The following is an 11120-nucleotide window of genomic DNA, read 5'->3' on the forward strand; positions in this document are numbered from 1 at the left end:
AGAGCACAGATAGCCCTTGTGTAGCTTTGTGCATAATTAAAAAACAAACAAACAAACATATTGAAAATATGATGTGGGCCATATCCAGCAGCGACACACTTAGTAACCTAGCCCTTAAAACATACTAACCACTAAAACAAACCTGATTAAAAAAAACTAAGAGCAGAAGTAGATTTAATGGAGTTAAGGCAATGAGTAAACGAAAAAAAATCACTTGTAGCTTTATTGAATTTATTATGCACTTTTACTGAGTACATGCATTATTAATCTTAAATATAATTTTTTCCAAGGTTTCCTCGGAGGGTCAACTGAAAGCTTATGGACCAACAATACTAAAATCCAGAGTACGATTTATTACGGTGGGCAGAGCGCAGAAGTACAAAAGGCTATAGTAATTTATTTTTTCAAATATCTGAGAGGCATAATGGGCATAAGTTGTCCCGTTATAAGTCTCTTTTAGATCTTTCTTAATGTAGGTTTCAATTATGTCGTGATTACTTGTAGCAAGTGTTACGAAATACGAGCAGAGACCCGCTAAACATTTGCGGCCAAATTATAATCTTTATTGCAACAGTACTTCTTTAACTACAGGATTTCTAGAATAATACAAAAAGAATGTATAAGTGATATGTCTTAGTTCTAACATTAGATAACTCTTTATTAAGTACGGCCTTTTTTTCGATACAGGGTTAAATTAACACTGTTGTGTACATTTCTCGCTTTAGTTTAGTTAAGGTTAAACTTTATCTTTTTTTAATACTATCAATAAATAAACTTATAATGTTATTCTACGAACTAATGTTAGAATTTTTTAGAACTTTGATAACCTTTCAATATGTTGTTGTACAAAATGTTTACTAAAGTATATTTACATCCGCCTTTTGTTTACATCCGTTGAAATGAAGTGTGCGTGCATGCTCATTTAGATAGTGAAGTGCGCGCGCATTTTCAGGACAGAAAAAACTGAGTACTATAATAATAGATTAGTCATGAGTTAATTGTTGTATGCAACTGAGAATTAGGGCTACAGTAGATTAAGAAAACTAACACCTTTTATCAAAATTAAGAGGGCATGCTTAAAAACAAAAGAATAGTTTTTATTATTAACTGTTTTTTATTGTACAAGCATTAATTTTTTTCATGTTCAAGCAAATCATATAATACAAATAAAACATAGATGTAGAAGATACAATATTCACCTCCATTGAAGATAAATTGGACAAATAAATCACCAATATTCACCACCTCCAAAGGTCATAAAACTTTCAAAACCACTTCCAGAGTACCCACTATTTCCTCCATCGTAGTCACTTCCATCAGCGCTGTCTTCTCCATAACCACTTGTACTTACTCCATAACCGATGCTGCTGACATCTTTGTTTCCACCAAAGCTACCAGTGCTTCTAAGATTGCCAGCACTATCGTGTTCTGTTTTCAGGGCAATTACTATGGGGATTATGGATGTTATTCCATCACCCTGTCGACCGTAGCCACCTCCTCTGTTTATGCCATAACTTTTATCATCATTGTTTCCACTTCCGCTGCTTATTTCATATATTACACCGCCACTGCTTCCATGTGCATCTCCACTGCTCATGCTATAGCTTCCTCCATAACCACTGCCCTCACTACTTCCACCATAACCTTTGCTTTCTCTGTTTCCTCCGTAACTGTTGCTTCCCTTGCTTCTTCCATAACCTTCAATTACACTCTGTTCTCCATCGCTTCGACCATAGCTATTGCCTCCATAACCAACACCTACACTACTACTTCCATAACTGCTGCTTCCACTACTTCCTCCAAAGCTGCCACTGTGTCCTCCTCTATAACTGCTACTTCCACTTCTTCCTCCAAGGCCACTTCTGCCACTGCTTCCTCCATAACCACCGTTTCCGCGGCTTTCCTCATAATCAACACTTCCGCTTCTTCCTCCATATCCATCGCTTTTGCTTCTTTCCCCATAACCACCACTTCCACTGCTTCCTCCATAACCTCCAAATAAACTCCTTGTTTTATATCCATTATCGTCAATACTTCCTCCATAGCTGTCACTTCCACTACTTCTTCCTTTTCCTCCAAACCCACTATTTTCACTGTTCCCTCCATAACCCTGAAACCTATTGCTTCCACCATAACCATTCCCACCACTGTTTTTTCCATAACCACCAGTTGCGCTGCCTCCAACATAACCATTTTCACCACTGCCTTCTCCATAGTTACTAATCACACTGCTTCCACTATAATCTCCAGTGTCCTGAGGTATTGTTATAGGCACATATATTACTTGAACTTTGGCTTGCGTAATTTGTTTCTTTTGTGATTGAACATATCCTGTCTGGTGACTCGCTTGAACGAGAACCAACAAAATGAGTCCAGACATTGACAGCTACAGATAGGACAGAAAATAAATTATAGTTTATAATAACATTTAGTTGTGATTTAATTTTCCAAAACTCAATTTACATTCTATTTCATTTACTGTGAACTTCTTTCTATCTTCTATTGTTCATGCGAATTGAACATGAACCTAAGTTGTAAGAATATATACACAACTGTTTTAAGTTAATATGTTAACAACATCATAGTTTTAGTGTTATTTTTTAAAATTTAACGTGTGTATATATAATATGTTGTTGCGTTTATGGAATGCTATAAACTTAATTGTACTGCAGTATTTTAAATTTAAAGTAATGCACTAATCCAAATCACATTATAGTGTCCTGCTGTGTGCCAAAGGTAAGTTTACGAACTTGAAACTATAATCAGAGGGTCAATTACCAAAGGTGGACAGAGCTCACATAGCCCATTTTGTAGCTTTGCTCTAAAACTACAACAACACATTATAGTCTGTGAATCGATGATAGTTTATAATTGTACACACCATTGTCCTTAACATATTAAAAAAGGGAAGATTTGGCTATTTTAAGTGATATAGGTGATTTAGTATGCTCTACCTAAAATAACACACCAAGATAAACAGAAAACTATTATATTTTTAAATTATGTATGGCGTCTGACCAAAAATAAACTAACTTTTATTAGATTAGAGCTAAAAAGCAATGTAGAAATTAATGAAACAAATTCTATGTAATAAACTAACGATAACATTCCACAAAGTAATATTTGATGATAACTCTTCTAAAACTAGTTATACACATCATTTAAAACTCATAAAAAAATCTTCGTATAAGGCGAGTGAAGTGAATTCACAAATAACAATTTCTTTGAGGCCGTAATAATAAAATATGACTTGAATTGTAAACTTACTCCTTTCATTTCATTCATCGCCATTGAAATTCTGAAACATCAAAAAAATTGAACGTATCTTAGAGTCTTAATGACTTTATTGGAAAACATATCTGATTCGTGGATGACTTATGCTTATATACGTTCTAGAATTGCCTTCAGCAAGAAGAGCACCATGGTCTGAGATGAACTTTTCTAGGTCATTAAAGAAGGTGAATCTCGGAAGTAATGTGTGGTTTCAGTCGTGACCCAGCTATCCTGCTGAGAAGCGCTACGCATGTTCAAGTCGTAGGAGCTCTGTAAAAAAAAAAAAAGAAACAAAAAAAAAGAGAAAGAAGATAGATCGCCGCCTTGCATAGTGAATAAGAAGAAATATTTATCAATTATAAAGTGTCAACTACTCACTAACACAACCAATATTGATCTTTTGTTGAAATTTGGGTCAGTATTTTCCGTTTCTTGTCATAAATGTTTATTATTATTCAGGCTCATGCATTAATTTACGATTTCACACACAGTAGATGTGAATGTCCCTTCAGATATTTAGCTTTAGTGGTTTAGCCCTGGATGTCTCTTGTTAATATGTCTAGCTAGACTTAACTCTTTACATTTTAAGGTACATTTTGAAATAATATTATTTCATAAATTAAAAATAACTAATGTGAAACACTGTAATAAGTCAAAAACGTGTCATTCTCCACTAGGTTTCTGATCAACAAACAAAACCTGTAATAGGAAAAATGTCTTTCTGGAATATACATTGGTACCAAATATTAGATGCTCATTTATGAATAACATTTCAAATCAATATTAAAAATAACAAATGAATCAAGTAATGTTGTTTACTACTCTTTAGATAAACAGGCTTCAATTCCTTTGAATTTATTATCCTAAGAAAGATGTACGTTTGATAAGCGATGCAGCCTTTTTTAGATTTGCCTTTTTGTGATATATGACCATGTGTAGACTTTCAGAACAGTTTAAAATATATCAAGAGGAAGTAAAAAATTAACAAATTGTTAAAACTCGAAACTGATATAAAACAGGATTAGAGTTCTACATGTTTTAATAAGACAACACACTTTTTGTTTCTTTCATAACATAGTATATATTAAAACTACCGGTGAAATTTTTTGTAATTTTTAATTTGATTGTAATTTAAGACAATCTTGAATAAAGTTTTATTTCAAATTATATCAAGCTATGTTTGAATATTTTCTTGCTTAAAATTGACTTGTTGGTACAAATTCATACTTCTGTTACGAAATCTAAAATCTGTTTCTGATCTGAACTACAACTTACACAAACATATGAAAATCATGAGAAACGAAAGTGGCATATAATTTCTGTAAGTTTATTATTTCGTAAATGCGTGAACAAAATGCATTATCTTAGAGAAATAAATTATCAAATGAGTAAATGATAACAAAACTAAATAAAAACGTTCTTCCAAACGTTGCTTAACAAAAGGAAATATTTGTGCATGTACTTTAGTAATTGCCCCCCCCCCCAATGGCACAGTGGCATATCTGCGGGTTTCCAGTTCTAAAAACCGAGTTTTGATACCTGTGGTGAGCAAAACACAGATAGCCAGTTGTGTAGCTTTGTGCTTAACTATAAACGAACAGTAGTAATAATTGTTTAGATGTTGACTGCTTACCTGCGGCATTTTGTCATAAAATATGGTTCCTGAAAAGGCTTCTTTACAGTAATCAACATTCTTCCGTTGAAATGAACAGGTTAACAGATGCTATATATCATATTACTCTATATTATCAATATAAAACGTGTTTATAGACATCCCTTTTTAATAGAATATAATTCACTTCACCCTATAAATACTTTATGACGTAATGGGTTTCATTTCATTTAAGGAACAGTACTTGCGTTGCATGCGAGTGATTCACTAAACAATCAAATCAACTTAATATTTTATTGTTTACACATTACCTTTTTTCAACAATATCATTACTTTTACATAGTTGATTAATAACGCATCACTTATTTGATTTACAGTGACACAGCGGTATGTCTGCGGACTTACAACGTTAGAAGCCGGGTTTCGATACCTATATTGGGCAGAGTACAGATAGCCCACTGTGTAACTTTTTTCTTAATTACAAACAAACAAATAAGAATCTGATCTAATTGATTTTGTAATTATAAAAAATTCGGAATAACATTATAGGGTGTGATTGGAGCTCATTTTGGGCAATACATGTTACATCTATCTGCCTATTGTATAATAAGAATCACAGAAAAATTAGAAAAGAAATAAAACGTAACATTCAAAAATCAGGTACATTTGACACAACACCAGTATACTTGAGACAGTAATTCAATAAAAAAAAACTGCGTCTCTTACAGAATATATAATTTTCTTAAGCAACGCAGCCAAATCAGTAAGTTTCACAAACAGTGTTTTCGGAAAAAACAATAATTCTTTTAAGAGAAAATATTTAATGCTATGATGAGGGTGACATTCAATATTTCGGGCAAATGCGTTTCTATTTAATGGACTGGCCCTATAGTAGAGCTGTGGATTTCGAAGCTGGCTAATTGGGTTTGTATCGATGCAACACCAAAAAAATATTAACCGCACTCTAGGCTGTCCATTCCATAGCGTGGACAGCGGATGACTCGTTGTTGTCCCTTTGGTCAGTAGTTCAAAATTAGGGACAGCGGGAAATAGCCTTACTAGCTTTGCCATAAATACAAGATACAAATTCTTTACTGAAAAACATTGTCTTGAAATACGCCTCGTTCAAGTTGATCACTGATATTTTTATATGATGATTAGTACTTGTAACTATTAGAGGTTAACAGTTTCAACATATATGGGTGTTATTACTTTAAAATTATTTTTTAGAAAGAAAAATAACTTTTTTTTTCTGTCGTTATATAACGTAGAGAATGCTGAGAAAGCAAAGTGGATCACGTGATCGGACTATAAAATCGAGAATTTATGTTTCGCGTCTCGTTGCAAAGATGCGTCCAATCCCACCATTCAGTTAGATAAAAATAGCCCAAGGGTTGGTGGTGGGTGCTATTGATAAGATCCCTTCCCTTTAGTCTATCATTTCAAAATTAGAGACAATTATGCACACCAAGTCCTTTGCGTAGCCTTACGCGTAAATCCTGAAATAAAATAAAATAAGATGTTCCATGAAATTATTCTAAACATTTAAGTATGAAAACACTTAAGTATTAGATAATTTCATAAAAAGGAACTGAAAAGAAATCAATGTATAGACGTCTCCAAAATATACACAAGTATTGGGGCATCTCAAGTTTAGAAAGGAAAGTGAAGTGTTTTTCCTCTGGGCCCTACTTCGATAGAGTGTTGGGCCTTCCTTTGACTTTTATCGCACCCACTAACCGTTAGAGTGAAGTTGGTAGAACAAACTAACACTTTTCTTATAAAACAATTCCAGATATAGTTAGAATGTAGAAAATGATCCTCTGGTAGCGTTTCTGAATGTTTTAGAGCAGTTTAAGTGGAATCGGGTCACTCTTATCGGCTAGCCAAAGCAAACTCTAGAATGTTTTTATCTGTTACTAAAAATGGTATGAGGTGTTGCTGTGATATATTTATAATGCTGAAAGTGATGTGTTTTATATGTTATGCCCTACTGAAGACAGTGCAACATTTCTCAGAGCTCTTAAACACAGCAAGCAAGCAAACAAAGCCCTACACCATAATGGACCACTTTTCTCGACTGATACAACGTAAACATATTCACATAATTTCCATAGTTACCCTCAGACTCAGACCCATTCTTCTGAATCAAAACATAACTAGCAGGTTTCGTCATTTAACATGGTGGATCAAAATTAAGGACAGAACAGGTAGCCCTGGTAGATTTGCCATAAATATAAAATACAAACATTATGAAATTGCATTACTTAATGTCCAAAAGAAAAAGACAAACCTTCAGAAAGTACTAAAGCATATTGTTCCTCATTTCCGAAAAAATATACAAAAACACTTTTATTTATTTTTGCTTACCCGAGAAAATAGGCGATAGCTTTTGAGGATCAGCACTAAATAATATTTGAACTATATTTGATTAAACCGTACGATATATTTAACAAAAATAATTTTTATTTGAATAGTATGGTGAAAAATTCTACTCTTAAACTTTAGTAAGACGTACGTCTTGAAGACATGAGATCGTAATAAGAATAATGGTGGACATATATATAATCTCATTAGGTGTAATATTTTATATTCTCATAAACATAAAAGAAGGGTTTCTGTTTAGTGAGTTTCTTGGTAAAACCGTTTGGGCATCAGTAAAAGTTTGTTTGATGAACTTTCAACGTATTATAGTAAATCTAATAAATCTTCTGTTTATACAAATTTACTTTGATGACATGTAAACTTCAGTTGCGAGAGACGCGATTAAGTATAACAATTTTATTACTAATACTAAATTTTACAAAGCACTTAGAGTTATTTTTCTTATAAATTTTACTACTGACATTCATTCCCAGCAGCTAATATATCCTTTTACACACTAAAATATATCACTTTTAAGTCCTATGTTAGCATACAGATCTAGGCAAAAACTTCAAAATTCCAGATTTTCCTCAGGTGCATAATAGTAATTATACTTTTTTTTTTTAAGTTTTGCTCTCTACTTTTTCAAAACTTTTGCTTCCTTATGTAATACGTCATTATCACCGCAAATAAGATGCGCGATTATAACGGTTCTCAGTTTAATGAAATATGATGGGTCACATCCCAAACGATTCAATAGCGTGTGGTTATTAGTAGAGGTGACTAAGCCAAATCTAGTTTGTCTGTCTTTAAATATTGAGGTTACTGTTCCTTGTCAAGATGGCTCGTGTTTCAGTCGGATTCTATTTTAAAATATTCTATTAGCGACGGCTTGATTTCAACAAAGTCCGTCTTTTTTTTCCATAAACCATATAGGTGTTCTAAATATAACACAGTAATCGACCGTTAACCTCACCTGTATAGCATACTGCTGTCGTTACAATTTCTATAAATGAGCACATGGTTATCAGCAAAAAGAAATAAGCCAGAAAAAGTTTCCGTCAATCGCAAGCTTACCAACGATAGAGGTTCATCGTTCTATGCGTCATGAAGTAGAGTAGTTCTTCCCAGTTCATGACTGACTGGAGATATGGGCTGGAAGTATGAGCAATAATGGATGTGTTCTATATATAGAAAAAATGTGAATTTGTTATGTTACCTATAAACATAAATTGGGATTGCAAATTGCATTGTCTTATATTGTAGCCGCGAGTGAAAAAAAGACTTATGAAAACTATATTGCGTGTGTGTATATATGTACATTAAAAAATATATAAACCGATTTTATAGACTTTTGGATGACAAAACATACGAAAATCAGGAAAATAAATTCTTAAAACTGAGGTTTAAATATTAAAATGGTTAAGAATTTTTTACTAAAATAGAAAATTATATGAAAAAAGGGAGAACATTTTCGTTTATTCAAAAGCGAAGCCACATTGGGCTATCTGCTGTGACAGGAAGAAAATGAAAAAGGTTATTTCAGTAGATTAAAAATATTAATTTGCTTGTTTGGTGGGACAGTGATAAATATACAGATATACAACGCTAAAATCCGGTGTTCGATTCCCTGCGGTGACTACAGTAAATGGCCCAATATGGCTTTGCTAAAACAACCAAACCAGTTGTTTGGTTGTTTTAGCGCAAAACTACACAATCGGTTAGCTGCGCTTTGTCCACCATGTGGAATCAAGCGCTCGATTATAGCGTTGTTATGCTGTAAATTTACCGCTGTCACACTGGGAGACTAAAGTAATTCATAGGATAAGAAAATAAATATTTACTAACATGCTGGAGACAATTTGTAAGATTTCAGACATGATGTCGACAGAGATTTACTGATGGTTTTAAGTTAACAATTTTTCAAACATTAAACTTTCCAGGAACCATGCATTTTAAAACATAATAACAATTTTAAATTGCAATTAAAGAACTTCTTCAAATTAATAATTCTTCTCATGCAAGTTCGAAATTTCCATTTTCTTCTTAGAAATTTTCTTTGTTGTACATTAAGCAATGTAATCTGTTAAAGAACGTAAACTTTCTGCATTTTCACGTTACATTTCCTGGTAGTTAATAATCTATACTGGAATACAGACTGCTTCCTAGCTCAGGCTATTTAATCTGAACTTTTAATCTGTTCTCAATAACCGTATTTATATGTTGTTGACTGAAAAAAACATTAACCCAGATACTAGGAGAACTGGTCATGATAAGAGGGATATCATTCTTAATGAATATTCCTTTGCTCTTTCTACACTTTGTGCGTATTTGGTAAAGTTGAATACTTCATCAATGATATTATTTTGATAATATCAATTTATCGAAAAATTTAAAATTTTTAAGTCTCAGTTTTCTCTCATTTGAACCTGATACTAAGTAATGAAACATGTAGGAATGTTCAACTTAAACCAACTTAGGAATTTTATAAAAATATACAAAACAAACTACTGGCGAAATGTTCGGTTTATAGATACACCAATCACTACTTCTCGGCTGGCTGCATTTTGATATTTATAAAGACATTTTGAAAAATAAAGAATTTTTACTTTACTCAAAAATAAAATTCACGTCATTTAATAGTTGAAAAAAAAAACAATGAATTCTTTAACTTCTATTCTAAACTAGCAGAGTACCCGGCGTTGCTCCGATGAAAATGGCTTTAACTGATTTAGTTCTTTATTTATATGCTAATTTATTGATCTCCTCTAAAGCTTCTTTGTAAACAGAATGTTTTGTCTTGCTGTCAGGAGGAAAGAAGAAGAGATTATGAGAGTTTTAACACATAATTGATCATGGATACAATGATTAGGAAAAGTTCTCACACAGAAAAGAAACATAAATAATAACCCTCTTGATCACACATTACCAAAAAATCCGGCCTTTTCAATTTGAGACCAGTTGGTCGTCATGTTTGCCAAGTATTGATATATTGGTCACTTTGGCCTCAATTTGTGGCCTAAAACGGCCTTTAGGCCGCGGCCACATAGCCAATGTTACTTTCCGCACAAATTTGTATCTGTACCCCAAGTTTGGAGTTTGTAGATGTGGCTGTGCATCAGGAACAGACCCACAGAGAGAAAGAGAGGGACATTCGCGCTTATATAACAAAACGATCATTAAGAAATATCTTAAGCGATAACTTTACAAAAACGTACATATGTGACTTCAAAATATAAGGATAATAAGTCAGACATTAGTTTTAAATACTAATTCACTAAAGTTGATAATAAGTGGGGCAACGTTAATGTTCGTAGCAGTCCTGGAGAGTTGACGGTTTATTTGTCCCATTGAAAAACTAAGGTTTACGTTGCTATCATAAGCCTGCGATGGTTTTACTGTCTTGAAATTTCTTGCATGTAATATGTTAATTCCTGAATACTAAATCCTAAATTGATATCCATGTTTCTCCATCACGTGCAGATTTTTCACAAAACGTCATATCTACTTTTACATAAGTGAATCATTTTCATTGAAATCGGGTCACATTTTGTTATACTTAAAATGTTGACAACCACTAGTTATAGCTTTCTTTAGACTAATCGCGACGTGAGAGTCTTATTGATCGTTCTTGAACCCACGACAAACACACCGCTAAACGGTCAACAGGCCGCATGACGTGTCATTTCTGGATAGTATTTGTTTGTGCATGCATTTTGACATTTTATTTTGGTTTCAATATTATTTATTTATCACTATGGCAACAAGACGCTGGGTAAATGACCCAAACATATTCTGTTAAATTTGTATTAAATCTGTTGTAAAGAAACAGAGGCAAAACATTACAGAATTCGTCAAACAAGCGTATTAC

General features: G+C 33.1%; 1 protein-coding gene across 1 annotated transcript; it reads right to left on the reverse strand.

Annotated features, from left to right (window-relative positions):
* Positions 1–1154: 1154 nt before the first annotated feature.
* LOC106457527 (keratin, type I cytoskeletal 9-like) lies at positions 1155–2380 on the reverse strand. Its single transcript, XM_013916960.2, has one exon. It carries the CDS (start codon positions 2378–2380, stop codon positions 1229–1231), a length of 1152 nt encoding a protein of 383 aa, XP_013772414.1. The 3' UTR covers positions 1155–1228.
* Positions 2381–11120: the final 8740 nt, after the last annotated feature.

Source organism: Limulus polyphemus, unplaced genomic scaffold, assembly GCF_000517525.1.
Source record: "Limulus polyphemus unplaced genomic scaffold, Limulus_polyphemus-2.1.2 Scaffold17, whole genome shotgun sequence".
NCBI lineage: Eukaryota > Metazoa > Arthropoda > Merostomata > Xiphosura > Limulidae > Limulus > Limulus polyphemus.

Coding starts and splice junctions, on each gene's coding strand:
- LOC106457527 (XM_013916960.2), bottom strand. CDS start 2,380: ATGTCTGGACTCATTTTGTTGGTTCTCGTTCAAGCGAGTCACCAGACA.